This window comes from Gouania willdenowi, chromosome 20, assembly GCF_900634775.1.
Source record: "Gouania willdenowi chromosome 20, fGouWil2.1, whole genome shotgun sequence".
Classification (NCBI taxonomy): Eukaryota; Metazoa; Chordata; class Actinopteri; order Blenniiformes; family Gobiesocidae; genus Gouania; species Gouania willdenowi.
Genome location: NC_041063.1, coordinates 21313097 through 21332027, shown reverse-complemented (window position 1 = coordinate 21332027; position 18931 = coordinate 21313097). Strand labels below are relative to the sequence as shown.

At 38.1% G+C, this 18931-nt stretch overlaps 1 protein-coding gene across 2 annotated transcripts in view; it reads left to right on the top strand.

The window, feature by feature from the left end:
* Positions 1-257: 257 nt before the first annotated feature.
* The window catches only part of LOC114453917 (dipeptidyl aminopeptidase-like protein 6), a 312385-nt gene continuing 293711 nt past the window's right edge, over positions 258-18931 (top strand). Inside the window, exons 1-2 of one of the 2 annotated variants that reach the window (XM_028433929.1) lie at positions 258-413; positions 484-548. In XM_028433929.1, coding sequence (XP_028289730.1) covers positions 492-548 — 57 coding nt within the window. In that variant the 5' untranslated portion in view covers positions 258-413; positions 484-491. Of the gene's footprint in view, positions 414-480; positions 549-18931 lie in introns of both variants that reach the window. The other variant, XM_028433928.1, reaches the window with a different exon arrangement.

The window sequence follows — 18931 nt, the reverse complement described above, 5'->3', positions numbered from 1 at the left end:
AAAACATTTTAGATTATGTAGAGCCAAATATGTACATTTTTGTTTGGCTGATTTTTAATGACCTGATATCTCCTCGGTGCAGTTTGATGATATAACGTGAGTGGAGCCCGCAGTCACTGCTGCAGCTGCTGCTTTGTGAGGAGTGGGCGAGCTCTGTTGACAGCCTCTTTTTTTCCACCCCGTGCATGCACTCAGAGCTGTCACATCACACGCGCTTGCGCAATTGATGCCCAACCACAAACCCACAGCCTGCCGTTTATTAAAGCCTCCCACAAAGGGACGACAGAGAACTAGAAGCACGCGGTGTCACCGGTGGGGAAGTCCTCAACGGATTTACGCACCAACATTCTTTGGTAACAGCTGTTGGGATTTTAAGAGACTTTTACGCACCGTCTGGAATCCTTGCGCACCAGGTAAACCAAACATCATTAGCTGTGGTTTGGACACAACCTCCAACTTTGTGACCTCGTCTCTTTGCAGAAGTTGTGGCCATGAATCAGACAGCAGGGGCCACGAACGCGTACCGCAGGTGCTCCAAAGGAGGGAAGGTGAGGACCGGAGGAAGTAGTGAAGTTTGGCTTTTACGCACCGCCGCGTGCACAGAAAGCATGAGGCTGATACTGGACACGTGTGTGAGCTTTGGAATTGTTTTTGCGCGGATTTTTGCAAGTTTTACGAGACGAATGGGCTGAATTGTTTGAATAAAGTTGAACTATAATGATGTTACCTGTGTTGTGCACCGCGCTCTCGTGTCTCAGGTGTAGAACATCTGTGCAGCACATCAGGGAGTTCCTCTCCCTGTGCCATGGTTGAAAAATGTAGAGGTTGATTAAAGAAGGCAGAGCATCCTCACTGGGACCATGAGTAGAGAGATGTTTGCCTTCCCAACACATCTGGCCCTGTCCACATCTGGAGATGAAGAATAAAAGACTTTATATCATATTTTGTGTGTGTGTGTGTGTCCTGAGGTGAAGTGGTTGTCTGTGCAGGGTGAACCTGTTGCTCCATCACCCTGTGACCCTGATGGAGGTGTAGAGCAGATGTGAGCAGCTGTTATCACAGTGGAGCCCCATTTTTATCATTCATGTCAGCATTTAGAAATGGTTTTAGTAGCTTCTGTTGTTTTGTTTGTTTTTTTGTGTCTTTTTGACGTCGTTTTGTCTTATTTTGTGCATTTCTGTTTTGTATATTTTTGTTCTCATTTTGTACGTTTTTAAAGTAATTTTGTTTGTCTTGGTAGTTTTGTGTGTTTTTGTTTTATTTTTTTATATGTTGTTTTTGGAGTCTCTTTCTTTTATTTCGTGTTTTCTGTAGTCATTTTTCAGTTTTTTGTTGTAATTTTCTGCTTTTGTAGTATTTTTTGTGGGAATTTGTTGATTTTTTTTTTGTTTTGTTTTTAGAGTCATTTTTGTGCCGAAAAAGGCAGCGATCATAGACTGGTACTAGAGAGCTGCTGTCCTGCATGCTTTAGATGTTCCCCTCGTCCTCCACACCTCCAGCGGTACAGGGTTACTCCAGGACCAAATTTGAGCACCCCAGGGGTGAGTGAGGGGTGAACAATATGAGTAGAACTCTGGGGAAACCACCCAATCTGGCAACTTTTGAACAAACTGGCCATTTTCTTCTTGTAAATTCAGTGTCTTTTTTCAGATGACAGTGGATAGTATTTAAACTTGAGCTACTGGAGACAATATTTTTTTTTCAATATCAGTTAAAGTCAGAGTGTTGTCCTCAGATTGATGAATTGGAGACTATTTGTCTGAAAAAAGAGATTGTAAAACGTTGAAATTGCCGTTGGAAAGTTTTTCATCACCACTGTAAACACATGTTTATCAACATTGTCAGAAAAGTGGCATTGCATTGTGGGATGTGGAGTTCCATAGACGGAGGCATAGATGTGTTTTCACTTCATTCCTCACCTCTTACAGCTTTAAGTCTTGGATGGTAGAAAACGGGTTTAAACTTTTGACTTGTGCTTCTGCTTTGATTGATGGCACCTTCCTTTAAACTGGCCATTGGGTATGTTCTTTTCTTCGTCCCCTCTGCTCGCTGAGCCTTGTGTTTGTCTCTGCAGCAGATTGATCGCCTATTATTGTGCATACAATATTGATGAAGTCCTTCCACTGCCTGCCCGCTCTAATTCGGGGCCGTTTGATCTCCTCTGTGTGAGAAAATAGATTGAGACTAAACATCCAGACAGCAGTGTCCGTTTCACTTTTAGCCTCCACTCAGCCCTCTCTCCTCCTTCCTCTTTGTGTTTGTGGCTGAGGGAAGTTTTCACATTCTTCTTTTGATGGGCTCGCCTCTCTTCCCACTTTCCTCTGTGGACTTTCTATTTTCAGTGCTGTTGACAGTGGAGCGCTGAGACATTTCATCATGGATTAATGATGCTCTGATTAGTTGTGTGTGTGTGTGTGTGTGTGTGTGTGTGTGTGTGTGTGTGCTGCACAACTCCCACTAGGATAAGCCTCTGATGGTCGTCAGCTCGTGACAATCTTTGACATTTATGAGTCGTGTGTTTGGATCGTCACGGGACCTTTGAGATTTCCTTTGCAACAACACTGTGGTTCATGGTGCTTCTTGTCTATAGACTCTTCCTGGTAAATGGAAGCAGTGGAATGTCACAAATTTGTGCACAAAACTTGGTATTATCTGTGACCGCTGCAGCGAGTTAAATGGATGCATCAAATAGAGACCTGAATAACGAGTGCTGTCATTCCAGTTGTGGCGATTACTTTGTTGTTAATGGTGATCGGTATGCTCTATGTTTGGTATTTACAGCCACCCCTGGTAGTACTTTAATTTTCTATTTAAAAAATACCCAATTCAAGTTTAGGGTTTATGTTACATCTGCGTTACGTTACACTTCTGTTTCATTTCTGTTTCCCTGTTTAAATGACTTTATTGGTTTATAGAGTCACCTACTGTTATTAATTAGACATTTTATATGCTTATAAAAAGGGTGGGGGAAATCTAATCATCCACGATTCTGAATCCATTCATAAACTTAAATTGTTACACTCAGTGCCATATTTTGAACAGGATTATGGGCGGATTTGGACATATTTGTCCATTTGTTACACTTTCTAGTAGGAATGTAACGATTCACTCAACTCCCGATACGATTCGGTTCATGATACTGGGTTCACGGTACAATTCTCTCACGATTTATTTTACAAAATGGGAATGTAGACAAATGATGATTGAAAAATATTCCTTTATTGTTTTCGGAAAATACTGTACTATTTTCCTTTTATTTTTCATTGTCAAAGGAATCCCTCGATAAACTATTCAAAACAATGCAATTTACCTAAAAATAAATCCTGAATGAAATAAATAAAGGAATAATACAAATGAAGAAGAAGCCTATTAATTTAAATTCTGGTTCTATAGTAAACAATGCAAAGCTGCATAATAGTTCATTTTCTTTTTAAAAGTGCAACTGAAAATGTATTTTGTGCCTTAACAATTGGACTTTAAAAAAACCAGTCATTGCACTGTATTTACATCAGATATTTGTTTGGACCAGCAGAGGGCGCTGGTAGCCCAGTGGTCGGTTGGCATGCAGATATTCTAGCAGTGAAGAAGAGATGCTATGCTAGCAGACAGAGCTAATAGAAAAACGTGACTTTTACAAATATTCACGTAATATTACAGATATTCTTTTGGTGTTAAAGGGCTAAGGAATCATTTATGAACATGTTTAAGAGTAGAAGGCGATTCTGCCCGCTGCCGGACAAGAGAAGGATAAATAGATAGCGCCCTCTGCTGTTTAAAAAAAGTACTTCGATTCAGTTTTCAGAGTATCGATACCTATGAATCGATTTTTAACTGCCTTACGATTAATCGTTACATCCCTACTTTCTAGACATTCAATCACTCGTTCTAGGGAGGGAAATAGTGTGTAAATGCGTGATTTTGTCCTAAAACATGCATGTGAGCGAGAAAAAATAATGGACCAATTATTTTTACTTTGCGGAACGTGAACGTGTTTTTCCAACTGTTCTACATTCAGTTTGATCATGATGTGTATGCTGACATTTGTAAACTCAATTTAACACCTGATTACGGCGACAGGTTTATTGCTTTTCTTTAGGCTACTCACATTGTTGTTTTTAAAGGCTTTCAAGGCACATGATGATGATGATGATGATGATCGCTGAAATACGTGAGGACAAAAAACTTCTACTAATGAGCGATCCTTAGTAAAATAAATATCTGGTGTTAATACATGTATAGACTGCAGATGGGCCGCTTTTATAACAGCGGGGCAACAAAAAGTTGATTGTCTCATCCAAGGGCAACATTATCAACATTCATGTCAGCATTTACAATAATGAACAATCTGAGTACTAACAAAGAAAAGGACAAAAGGTTTAGTCTGTATTTCAGTTGTTTTGTGTGTTTTTTGAATCACTGTTTAACTTAACCATCAACTTCAATTGTCGCTTGCACATTTGTTCTAATTTATGTCTGTCATATGGTTTTTACAATTTGCACTACTATCTTATGTCTGTATTTATTTATTTTGTTTGTTACTGTCTGCTCTTTTTAATTGTAGTAAATTTTCCTTTTGAGGATCAATAAAGGTGTATTCTATTTTATTTTGTATATTTTTGTCTCATGTTATGTGCTTATGTTGTCATTTTGTACCGTTTTTGTTTATTTTTCTGTGTGTTTTTGTTGTTATTTTGTACATTTGTCTTATATTTTTGCAGTCATATATTGTTTTTCTGTAAGTATGTGTGTTTTTGTGTATATTGGTAATCGCGTTGTTCATTCTGTTTTTTGCAGTTGTTTTGAAAGTAATTCTTTCTAAAAAAAAAAAAAAATCTACATTTTTCGCCAGTTGCCCATGTTTGCCTTAGGTGCTCCTTCACTGTAGTTAATCAAACCTGAACATTTTATCTACTTTTAAGTTTTTGGACTTTTATATATTTGAACAAATAGAAAACAAAACAGTGTCTACAGCTCCATTATTCACCCACGTCACGTCTTCTTCCTCTGCTGCTGCTTTTATTCATAAATGTTCTTTTAGTGGATGAGTGATCCTGAATATCCTCAAGCTTTTTGTGTTGAATCCAAGGTGAGAAAATGACTTAATGAGCTTTGGTGCTTGTCTTTGGGCTAAAATGATAAATTAATCACAAACAAAAATCAATGTAGGCATGATGCTCATTTATAAGTAACTAATTCAACATTTCCCCTCTATTAAAATCATCTGGAATTGATGTGAAACTGATGCCAAAAGGTAAAAGGAGCACATGCTCACTAGGGAGCAGTGTTGTACTGCTGCTACGCACAGAAACGCTCTGCATCAGAGATGAGAAGCTTCTGTCACAGCCAGGGCTGCAAAACATTTAAAGTTGTTTGTTTCGTTTTATCATTTTGTGTGTTTTGGAGTAGTTTTGTGTGTTTTTCGAGTTATATTTGTGTTTATGCTCCAGTGTGTTTTTTAAAGTAACTTCTGTACTTTTGTTATTTTGTGTTTTTTTTTTTTTTTTGACATTTTTTGGGTATTTGTGTGTTTTCTGGAGTCATTTTGTGTATTTATGCTCTTGTGTGTTTTTGAAGCTTTTTTGTATGTTTTTTGAATTATTTTTGTGTGTATAGTAGGGGTATTCAATCCGATATTGATATCAGATATCGATCTGAAATCAGCCAGAAAACGAATATCAGATTTATCGGACTGCATCTAAAATCTCCGATATAAGCGCTCCGATAAGTTTTTTTTTTTTTTTGTCCCCGCCCTCAGTTGTTCTCATTATATACTGACAAAAAAATATAACTGAAGTGAACTGGAATTGTTGACTATTGTTCTCTGTTTGCGTAACATCACTTGATCAAGCCTTTTCTAACATTCTACACTACAAAGTAAGTAATAAAAGTATGTATGATTCGTGCTGATATCGTATAGGATTGATATCGGTAGCGGCCAATACTCAAGGCTGCAATAATGGTATATACCGGAAGTGAAAAAGTTGTATCGGGACATCCCTAGAGTATATGGTCATATTGTGTGTTTTTGGCGTCGTTCTGTTTGTTTTTAAAATATTTTTGCGTGTATTTGGAGTGGTATTGTGTATTTTTGGAGTTTTTTTTGTGTATTTCTGTTCTCATTGCGTGTTTTGGAGTCAGTTTTTGTGATTTTTGTCATCATTTTATGTGTTCTTGCAGTCATTTTGTGTATTTGTTTTGGGGGACACAAAGTAAAGCAACACACCCTATTTTTTTTTGTCTTTTGTCTTTGCCTCTTCTACTTTCTCATTATCTCACACAGCTCTAAATACTTGTGTGACCGACCCATTTGCAACTTTACTAAACTTTGCATCAGCAAAGTTCAGCCAATCTCCTAATTTCCCAGTTAACAGCTTCATAATGACGCTGTGTAAGCCTAAATGCGTGACAATAAACCTGTAGTGATTTCCCTGTGCGATGCATGAAGGACTCCGTCATGTAAAAGTGCTGGACTCCAGTCTTCCCCTCAGGCTCGTCTCTGCATCTCATTACCACATTGATTGTATGGAGGGTGTTTTTAAACCGATTTGTTTCTGATCATTGAACTCGCATCAGAATGCAAGTCAGTGTTGTGCGTTTATTCACAGAGCCAAAGCACTAAGCAGATCTTTACACAGCAGAGCGGTTAAGCTGAGAGCTTTTTGGATGGAGGCTGGACTGCTTAATTACTGCAGCTTTGTTGGCCGGCAGCAGGACAAACTTCAGCGCTGATGAGCCAAGTATCGATCCCTCCACTCGTCATGCTGGAGGTCCATTGTGACGCACTGTTATCACTCCACTCCATGGAAATCAGGATTGATTATTTAGTCGTCGATGGAAACTGGCAGAAACATGCAGATCTTAATCATCGTCAGATACCTGCAAATTCATTACTGCATAAAAACAGCTCTAAACAAACCTTTTTCCCACTAATTCTGCAAAAAGATGAAGCTAATGCACCATATTTTAAAACCTCAGCCTCTGCTAATCATCTTCTGTACTTTGATGCACAAACACTCAAACAAAAAGTAGCTGAAAATTGACAGAATTGATGAAAACCCAACACTGTAGCTTTGGGACATATTATTGTTTTGCAAAGCAAATTCAATCCCCCAAAAGGGAAAATATATTGAACCCAGAGTACAACTTTTCTTCCCCTCATCAACAGGTAAATAATGAAATCCATTGTATATTAATGTCATCCAGTGCACCCAGCTGCACAAATAAATCCTGTTTGCAATAAAAACTCAGTTTAATCTTTATTTTTTTCTTCACCTTAATGTCATAACACTGTGTAAACAAGTTCACAGTTTACTTTTGGCAGTTGCTGGTGAGTTAAGATCAATAGAAAGAATGAAAAGTAGCCGTTGTCTTCTGCCACTGTAAAATCAAGATATTTTAAAGGAAGAATTAACAATTTCATCATTTTTGCATCATGTATGAACAATGTATTAAATAATAATCAAGCAGTGAGTTACAGATTGTACTATAGGGAAGAGGATTAGGGCCACTGGAAAAAAACAAAACAAAAATGGAGCGACTGGGAAAAAAAACAAAAAGTGGATCCAGTACAAAATCACGTTTTTTTTTTTGGGGTTTAAATTTTAACTTTTTTTTTTAGAAAACCACTGCGCCTGCCAGTGTGGGAGGAGCTTGCAGACGTCCCAAAAATAGTAAACAGATGAAAAAAAAAAACAGGATCGTAAAAAAAAAAAGAGATTAAGACTAGAAAAATAATAAAATAAAAATGTAGGCAAAACCTTTTTTTAAGACAAATAAAAAAATCAAGACATAAAAAAAGACTAAAATAAATAAAAAATTACACAAACCATATGATTTTAAAACAAGTGTTCTACAATTTGGATTTTTTTCCTTCCACTACTGGATCTGTTTTCTTTTTTCCCAGTGTCCCCAATCATTTTCCATATTGAATTCCAAATTATTCCAAATTATCCAATTTTCCTTAAAAGTTTCAATGCGTGATTTTGCTAGCCACATAGCATGACTGCCTAAATCATAGTTTAATGTTGCACAAACGCACAGTGGCTTCAGTCGAGGGAGAAAAAAGCAGAATTCATAATTTGTCCAGAATCTGATTGAGGCAATTAAACTATGAGATTTAGGATTTGCAACAACTTTCAGTGTTTCAGAGAAAAACTGAGTTTTTGCAACAACTTGTGATTAAAAATGACTGCAATCATGTCAGCGTGAGCTGAGAAAAAATTAATTATATTTACACAAATATGTTTCCTCTCCAGTTTTGGCCTAGAATGAAAATCAGTCTTGTGCAGAAAGGAAAACAATCAGTGGGATGTGATTTACTGTCTTTTTAATGCACCGTACACACAGTGCAGTAATATACTGAGCCACATGTGGGAGCTGCACCACTGTGTGACAGTGACACACTTACATTGTCAACACCAGTAAAAAGTGTCTCACCCTTTACCCTGTGTCATACATTCCCATTGGAGTGCACACATGTGATGCATGACAATACATGCATTGTTGGTGTCAGCTCAGGTTTGGCGCTAGGGTTTGTGCAGGATGATTGACACCACAGGCGATGTAATTCCATGAGTCACTGAGACCTTTTGGGCCTTTGAGTGAGTGCTTGGCTCTGCAAAACTCTGGGATCATGACAGCCCGTCTAGTGTCGCAGCTCGAGCGCACAACGGGGCACGAGCTAACAAATAGTGTAGAGGCAATAAACGGAGAGTGGGTGGGAGATGGACACTCCAACCAAGTCTAAAATCACAAACACACACAGACTGTGTCATTGAATCAGGCCCAGTTTGTCTGGTGCTGTCAGAGTGGATGCCCTCACCGTCTCTGACCGTGTGATGCAGATGAATCAGTGACTGTCAGATATTAGGAAGTGCTGATCTATAAAGGAGGAGTTGGGACTCTACATAGTAGGGATGTAACGATTAATCGTAAGGCAGTTAAAAATCGATTCATAGGTATCACAGTTGATATCGATTTTCTGACAATTGAATCGCAGTACTTTTTTTAACCAGCAGAGGGCGCTATCCGGAAGTGTTGGCGGCGGGCGGAGTCTGCTAATACTTTCTTTCTGGCCGCCTTCTACTCTTAAATATGTTAATAAATGATTCATTACCCCTTTAGCACTGAAAGAATATCTGCAATATTACTTGAATATCTGTAAAAGTCACATTTTTCTATTAGCTCTGTCTGCTAGCATAGCTTCTCTTCTTCACTGCAAGATATCTGCATGCCAACCGACCACTGTTACCAGCGCCCTCTGCTGGTTCAAACAAATATGACGTAAATCAGTGCAATGACGGTTTTTTTTTTTTTTAAAAGTCCAATTGTTAAGGCACAAAATGCATTTTCAGTTGCACTTTTAAAAGAAAAAGAACTACTATGCAGTTTTGCATTGTTTATTATAGAACCAGAATTTAAATTAATAGGCTTCATTTTCATTTGTATTATTCCTTTATTTATTTAATTCAAGATTTATTTTTAGTTAAATTGCATTGTTTTGAATAGTTTATCAAGGAATTCTTTTGACAATGAAAAATAAAAGGAAAATAATACAGTATTTTCTAGTTTTTTTCCCAAAAAAAAAATTTGTCTACAGTCCCATTTTGTAAATGAAAAAATCGTGAGAGAATCGTATCGTGAACCCAGTATCGTGAATCAAATCGTATCGGGAGTTGAGTGAATCGTTACATCCCTACTACATAGTGATCTGATGCACACCAAGAAATTAGAACAGTGGTTCCCAACGCTTTTTTTTGGATCATGACCCCATTTTGATAATAAGAAATTCCTTGTAGAAATAGAATTTTTTTTTCTTTCTAGAATTATTTTCCGATCATTTATGTTTATACTGTATTACAAATACCGAGTAACCAGGATTAGTGCCAAGTTGTGCCAGCTCAGATGTTCTTTTAACTGCATTTTATTATTATTATTACTACCTAGATTTATATTTTAGAAAGTGAAACTATAGAATACAGTTGTTTAATATTGTGTATTCTTTTAATTTGAAAAAGAATAATAATTAAAAAATGGAGAGAAAAAAATGCATTTCTTGCATTGCATTTTTTTATTTCTCAGGCAACCCCAAGGTTGAAAACCCCTAACCACCTTAGCAAAAATTGTACATACATAATGAGTATTGCACATTTGTGTGCTTTCATGTTTTGTAATATGTAAAATAAATATTTATAATTTTTAAAAAAATAATAGAATACATTTTTTACAATAACTTATTTATTTTTTTAAACAATAACTGAATGCTTTTTACAATGATTGAAAGAAAAATATTTATTTTGAAAACATTTTTAATATCAAAAAATATTTAAATGGTAAATGGCCTTGTTTTATATAGTGCTTTATCCCTAAACACACACCAGTGGGATTTACAATAATTTAATCATTTTTGTTTTGTTTTTATATAATCATTGAAAAATATTTACAATATAATACCTGAAATATTAACAATACCTCAATAATATTAACAATAAGTGAATAATTTTTTTTTTGCATTATTTAAAAAAAAAAAAGTCTTTCAGTCCAGTAGTTTTCTTGGTAGCCTAGCATCACTGAGACACAGCAGGACTTGGATCCCATTATGCAAAGCAGCAGGATTTTATTTTATTCAGGGAGGAACTAATCACATCACACTTGAGTTGTGTGAATATTTAACATAGGATTAATACTATTTTTTTTGTTACTGTTGTTCTGTTCCACCCTTTAGTAATAACACTCTGTTTGCTCCGACACCAGAGATTCACAGAGTTGTAAACAAATAATCTATCATTTCTGTAAAGATCATTATTCATCACACGTCCAAACACAAACAAAACAATCACAATTTGACTGCTGAATTAGGCAAATCCATAAATTTGTGTGGATAAATAACTTGGCCATAAAATTACGATTATCAACTGGTGTTGATATCATTTCTGTCTCAAAACTCTAATAAAAGATTGAATCAAAGTTTTACTTTACTCTATCATTTCTTTTCCAAAATACATATCTAAAATGGGAAACTGGCACAACCAATACACAAAATGACACCAAAAATACACTCAGCAATATGCAAAAGGAGACTAAAAATGCAATATTCATTTTTGCAATACTTTGACCTAAAAAACAGAACAAAAATACACAAATTACACAAAATGGCAACAAAAATACATAACACGACAAGGAAAATTTACAGAAAACGCACAAAAGAACAAAAATGCACTAAATATAAAAAAAAAAGTGTTCATTAAGGTTCAGGCTTTCTGAATGCTGACATGAATGTTGATAATGTGGCCCTCTAAACCGCGTCACCTCGGTTTCTGCACTGTCAGTCTGTCTTCACTCTCTATTCCACTGTCACAACGCGTCAGTCTGTGGGCAGCCGCTGACAGCAGGTCCTGGGATAACTGGTTCCTGAATCGTGATCTGTTGTTCAGGCGTTAGCTTGTCTGTGCATCGGAAGCAGCTGTCAGGAGTCACTCAAAGTATTCCTTCGTTAGCACTCGGCTACGCATTGTGCTAGTCACCACAGGTTCCTCACAATCACCTCTATCTGATGATGTGCTTATTGTCAATTCATTAGAGTTCTGATGATGCTACTGGTCTTAGTATTTTTTTTTTTATTTCTTCCCTCAACAGAACCTTCACTTTCATGAATATATGCTTATAGCTTTTACCACGTGTTTAGGTGGTTTGGTACTGTATATAGGATCTCATTGCCTCTTTTTAAGACCTCTTCCCGAGGTTTCAGGCTGCTCAGTAATGAGGACTGAGAGGTTTTTTTCGGTCCTGATGTGCGCTGTGTGGGATGCTGTTTTCTGTGCCTGAAGCAGACAATCATGTCCTCACACTAGGCTGTAACTTTTTAAGCTATGACTAAGTAACAGGAGAGATAGATCATATTCTTCATCTGAAATTGACGTGTAATGAATGCATGCAGAGATTTGCTTTTTTGTCCTTGGGTTTGGCAGTTTAACTGCCCATCATCGCTGCGGGCTCCGTCACTGCATCCTTAGTAAACATCTGCACATCGAGCTCTAAAAGCTATGTACGCGTGGGCTGGTTTTAGGAAACCATGGAGGGATGCTTCACTGTCAGTGTGTGGTCATCCAAGGTCACTTCCCCCAAAATTATGAGATAAATCCTAATTTTTTGGTTGGATTTCATATAATCAGCAAGGACATTTTAAGGAGCGTTGTCATTTATCATGCACTTATTTCCTGATGTATTGTTATTGATTCAAAGACATTAAGCTGATAGATCTCCAGAGAATATTCACTTTGACTTTTAAAAGCTCCTGCTGTTGTGTTAATAGAGAAAATTGAACCTCTTGATTTAATACCAGAACTGCTGTATTTTATTTTGAAGTTCTGGCCTTCCTCTGTGAAGCTTCAGTGACTCCTTAAGGGGCCTCAAGGGGCCTTTGCAAAGCTTTAACCTTTTCTCAAGGAGCAGGAACATGAAACCACTGATTTAGTAATTCTTCCTCCTCCTCTTCTTCTTCATTATGGTCCCGAGCCTGTCTCGGAAATCCTTTCATGTCCCTTTTCCAAAGCCAACCTTTCAGAGTTAAGCTCCAGAGGTTAGATGTTGGCTTGGCCATGTGTGATGTATAGGGAGACTTTTAGGATCCCCTGGGTCAGTTCTTAGAATTAAAGTCACTTTATTTGATCTCAGGTGGAAGCACATCAGCTTTATAGAGAAATTTTGAAACTGTAAGTCCAGTTTTTCCACATTAAAAATCTTAAAAAGAAGAGTTTTCTAAAGAGGGTTTCACTTTAAGGGAGAGAAGCTTTCCCTGAGTCTTGTCTAGTGCTGGTTTTTATTGTCCTGTACCACTTTCCTGATGAGAGCATTACAAATACTTTTTTGTCCAGGTGGGTGTTATCCATGGCATCCCTCTTCGGGATTCGGGAAAAGTAAACTGAGTCCAGATCTGGCAGATGGCAGCCCCTGTGCTGTCCTTACCACCTGGTAGAAGTCCTTTCGTCCTGTGCCATGTAGCTACCTGACCACACAATCATACTGAGACAGAGGATGCTCTCTATTGTTGCTCAGTAGAAGTTTGCGAGCAGCTGAGAGTAGAGTCCAGCTCTCGTCGGCTTCCTGAGGAAAAATAACTGTTGTTATAACTGTTCGTCAGGTCTTTGGTTTTGAGCATTCAGGAGAGTTCAGAGTAGATATGGATGCCCAGGAATCTAATGTTTTCCACAAGCTCCACTAGGCTGGACGATATGCCTGGAAAATGTATCACTATACAAGTGTTTCATGTTAGTCGATATCAATAATTATTGACTGGGTTTTCTGCCTATTCAAAAAAAGGACCAGAAGAAAAGGCAGAATTGAAATGCTTTTGTTTTGAACACAATAGCTGTTAAAAATAGGTCAACACAACTATAGAAAAAATAGAAAAACCTCAGTTAAATAAACAAATTGGTCAATGTGCAAATATAGGCATTATATAAATGCTTAATCAAACAAAATGCTCCACACATTTTGTAATTAATAAATCAGTGCACACCTCAGGTAGAACTATCATCGCTGACATGAAACAGTAATATGTCAGTATCAAACCAGTAAAAAATAAACAACTTTGAAAACAACCTAACAAGGTTTCACAGGTCATCATTTCAGGTGGTGAAATTGCTACTGTGCACAGCTATTTTTGAGAGGCTATGGCTGTTCATCTGCATACATCCCCCAGAATGCCTTGCAGTTCTTGGTCAGGGGTTGTTTCAGGGTTTTTTCTCATGGACTTCAGGTAAATTATTCAACATTCTATTGCACATATTACAGATTACATCTCTATCGCCATATACTGTATATCGTTATCGTTTTATCGCCCAGGCCTATGCTCCATTGCCTCCCCCTGTATGCAGAGAGGAGCGTGTTCAGTCTTCCTCGACCTCCTGTAGTCCACTATGACCTCCTTGGTCTTGCTAATGTTCAGAACAAGATTGTGGCTCAAACACCATCTCCCCTCTGTAGTGGGTCAACCACGTGGTGTTGTCCACAAACTTCACAACCATGTTCGTGGAGTGGATGGCAGGGCAGTCATGTGTGAAGAGGGCGGGGCTGAAAACACAACCCCAGGATCAGTGTGGAAGATGTGGAGTCCCCAATCCTCACCACCTGGGGCCAGGTGTTGAGGAAGTCTTGGATCCAGGAGCAGAGCGATGATAAAAGTCCACGTTTGTGAAGCTTCAGAGTCAGCGGATTCAGTATGGCGGTGTTAAAAGCTGAGCTGATGTCCAGGAACTACTGGACATCTTCAACCTTTTCCTTCAGGTGTCAGTCCTCCATCATTGTGCCCGCAGTCTTGACAGGACGACTGCGATTCCTGCAACTCAATAACAACTTTTAAAGTATTCATCATTGTCCTTAAATTATTTCCCACGAATATTGCAAAAAGGAAAGACACGATCTTTTTCAAGCTCCTTTTACAACCCCATACCAATTCATCATCATATTTTACAGCCAGTCCAGAGAATATTAAAATACATTCTTATTGGTTTCCCACTTTTACCCCATCAATCATTTTGTCTCTTTGAATCCTTCTGTTTGAATTTAAAAGTAGATTTTGGTAACTGAAAATCTTCCTTTGGAAAAAGGTATTTGTCTTAAAGCTGCTGTCATATAAGGGCATAGCCTAGGCCACATAGATCAATAAATGGAAAATAAATTGCTGATAAAATGAAAATGTTTTATTTTCATTTTCACTGTAAACACTCTCTTATTGACATTGTCAGAAAAGTTTCCTGCATTGCCTTATGGGATGTGGAGTCCCATAAACTAATGCATAGAAATGTTTTCTCTTCATTCTTACTGATATTTCTTAGTCAGTGGAAGAGTGGGTCGTCCAGTAACTGAAGGGTTGGGGGTTTGAATCCCGCTCTATCCAAGTCATTGTTGTTGTGTCCTTGGGCAAGGCACTTTAACCACATTGCCTTGTATGAATTGTGCATTAATTTTGGTGATGGTCAAGAGGGGCCGTAGGCGCAAAATGTCAGCCACTCTTCTGTCAGTATTCCCCAGGGCAGCTGTGGCTACATTGTAGTTTACCACCGTCAGTATGACTGATGTGAGAGACCGGTGTGAATAAATAATGGTTTCTGTAACGCGCTTGGAGTCTCCTCGAAAAAAGCACTACATAAATCCAAGCCATTAATATTACAAGGACAGTGACTGGATTGACACATTTTTCTTCTAGTTTGTTCCCGGTATTCCCCATGATGTCACCTCACTCCAGGAGACATTAAATTTCATCTGGATTCAAATCTTTCCATGTAAGCCCCTAAATAAACATTCGCCATCCGCTGTTTTGTCACAACTTCTGGTCCATTACAACACTAGAAATGTGTTGGTAAGTCAATTGATCTACAATTTATTGATCTATAGAGGACTACACTATGTCTGATAAAACATTTTTAGCCTCCAGCTGCTTTACATTACATTTAAACTATTTATTTTATGGACCTGCGTCTATACAACCTTAGTTAGTGACTAAATGGATCTGTTCACTTGGGTCACTCATGACCATATTTTGCGTTCATTTGTCCAAAAATGAATTCCACAGTTGCTGTTACTGCCCTGATAGAAATAATAGACATAAGCATAGTAATAGTACCAGATTTCCATATAGATTGCATTTTTTCATAAATCTGTAATGACTATAATCCTTCACTTTACAAGCCATAGCAATTTCAACCATCTAAAGTCTTGTAATTCGACATACAAACGAGATAACGGACCAATCTTCTACAATGTTTCTACAATTGCTTGAATGGTACCTGTAGGTCGTCAACTCTAACTGCAAGTTCTATCAACAGATTATGTGTTTATCACGGTGGTGGTTTTATTATTATCAACATTCCTCTCAGCATTTAGAATAATGACCAATCGCAGCATTAACACTGGTAAGAACAAAGTGTTTGTGTGTTGTTTGAGTTATTTTGTGTGTTCTTGTTGTCATTGCCTTTTCCAAGGAGGTACTATTTTCACCTTTATCTGGGTCGATACACAGATTCTGAATCAGTTTGAAAAATCAATTTTGAAAATTCATATCTGGGTTTGTAATGATCCAGCTTGATGAAATTTGTAAATTGGAATTGTAGTAATCTGACATAGTAGTGGAAACACAAGTAGATTAGAATATGGTTAAGCTTTTTTGGTGTGATTGTAATTTAATTTTTTTGTCCTGAGCAAATTCAGCTATCAATCATCCTCCTTGGCCCTCTTTAGAAGAGGAATCTGACGTCTTTCTGTTTGAGTAGAAGTGAAGGCGTTTAGAAGCTCAGATATGAATCTCTACGACTGTGAGATGTAATTAGTCCATTCACGTATTCAGAATTGAACCAGCCACAAAATTGAGCTTCTAGGGCTACCAACTTTGGTCGTTTAGTTGCAAAAAAATACAAAGTGTTGCGTGTTCAGCTGTCACTGCGCAGTGCGCTGTCCTCAGATCAGAGCAGAGATGGAACAAATTAAGACAGGCTTGAAACAAGCTTCCACTATTGAATCAGTCCTTTTTCTGCACAAGAACATGGATTACCCTTATATTTGATACGTGGATTATGTAAATAGATCCACTGTCTCTGGCGCACCTGTGTTTGACGTGTGATTGTTTCCCCGTGCGCTGATCTGAGGTTGACATTAACAGTTGTTTATTTATAAAAGCAGGCTTACCACTAAAACAAACGTAAATATGTCATTTATATGAGGAAAAAAAAGGTTTTAATTGTTGGTTTCAGGTCGGGCTCTGATATAAATACCTAATGTCTGTGGGACCTGTAGGTTTCACTTTTGCTTTGTCGGGTTCTGGTCAAAGCTTGAATAAGGTTCATATCATAAATGGTCTGTGTTTAAAAGCAAATCTGCACCACAAAACGCCAAAACTAAATATGGGTCTCTCTTTTTCTTTCTCCACGTCCTCCTCTGCACCTGCTCATTCATTTTCTGTTTATTTATTTCATTTTTTTGGTCGACTAATCGCTACGTGTGCCATGGTCTTGGTCGACCAACCATTTCCTTGGTTGACTATAGACCGAGAAACTTCCTGCCTGATGTAATTTGTATCTTTTAGCTTATTTATCTCGTACAGTTTTCATCCATAACAGGAAGTGTTTGTCTTCTCAAACAGTGAAATATTAAATCAGTTCTTGATTAGTTTTCATATCCTATGAGATTATTCTGCAGATTTAGTTACAGAATGCATTTATTAGCTCAGACATGATCATTTTGTCTTCAGAAAGGTCAGCATGGTTGTTGGCTTTAACGGGACTTAGTCTGTCCTTGTCCCCCTGCGCTTCCAATCTGAAGGCTTTTTTTAAACGGACCGTACGTGCCTTCCTGGCCCATTTCTAAATAACTACTCCAGACGCTTATGTTGAGTTATTGCTAAAAGCCGGTGTATAACCGATAGCACCGACCTCATCTGTGCTGTATCCTCGGCAGTTAAAACTAAATGATTTGCCGTGTTAACTCCCCGGGTGCTTGAAAACAAGATGCGGCCCCTCCCCTCTTTGACAATGAACACTCACCACCGGAACATAAACAACAGCTTTATTGTGCTCCCGCCCGCAAGCTTCCAAATCAATGCTTTGTAAATCATCCTCGGTAGGCATGCAAATGCATATCCATTTTTACGCAGCCATAACACCAATGGACATACTTCACATTCATTCAGATGGATAAAGAATTCAGGGCTAACACTGTGCAATGTCAGCCAACAATAATCCGTCATTTAGCGAAAAAACCTCCACGAGATAAAAGGCTCAGTGGTGCCATGGACCATCATCTCCTAACTGGAGCCTTCATTACAGGATAACAAATGCTCGATCCTTCTGATGTGCAACAACTGCTGGACCTGCAGCTGCCTGTTGGCATTAGCTGGATTTAATGGGTTTCTGTGCCTCCTGAGACTGCACAGCCTTTAAAAGAGCTACAAGCTGTAAACACCGGCAGAAAGTGGGACACATATGAAGGTACAACTTGGAGAAAAAGCCAACTCAGCTTGTAGTGGTTGAATGCGGGGTCTGCAGGGCATACAAGTGTGTTGTATTATATTTCCTGGAATGCCAGAATAATCAAGACGGATCATGAATTCTTCTCTCTATGATCAAATTAATAAACCTCAAAGAAAACGCTCCCTGGCACCGGCACAATGGAAAGTGACAATAGACGCACGCTACACGTTATGACTGTAATATCAGCAGCATGGTTTCACTCAGTGTAAACTGTTATTGTGATTAGTATCCTTCAGGTACTAACCTCCTTATTCAGCTTCTTGTTAAGAACATCTTACAGCAATGTGACGTGTTTGTAGAAAAGAAAATTTGATTCGCCGTAACCTCTACTGCCTCCTTAACAAATACAGAAAGAACATCTTAGAATGCTCCCATCAGAGTCGTGTTTTTAATAAAAACACCCTGGAGTTGTCTGAAAATTCAGGAAAATTTGAAGAAGAATGAGAATTTTTGTAACTTGTCAGGGTCTGGGGTCTGTGTTGGGTTTGTGTTTGGCTGCCCCATGTCCAAGAGCCTCACATTTTCCGTTGCAAAATTACCTCAATTCCGTTTCAGGATTCACCCTTCTTTGTTTCAAGCACACGCTGAGATCACGTGAGATTCTTTGCGAGATTTGACTTCCGACCGTTTGCTACACATTCGACCACCTGTTTTACTGCGAATAATATGGTGGAAATGTGTTATCGTCCCAAAACTTTTCGGGAGGGTTTAATCCATGTCCTATAGATATTTCCATGTTGAGAAGGGAACTCTGTTATATTGTGTAATATTTTATGGGATAACTGACATTTCTGTGAGAGTATATTCAGTGTAAGACTATCATTTCTTTTTTGGGAAGTTATTTTCCGTCTGTTTTCTGCAATCATGGAAAATCGGAGGCCCCACTGTCCTGTGTCTAAGTGCAGAGTGTG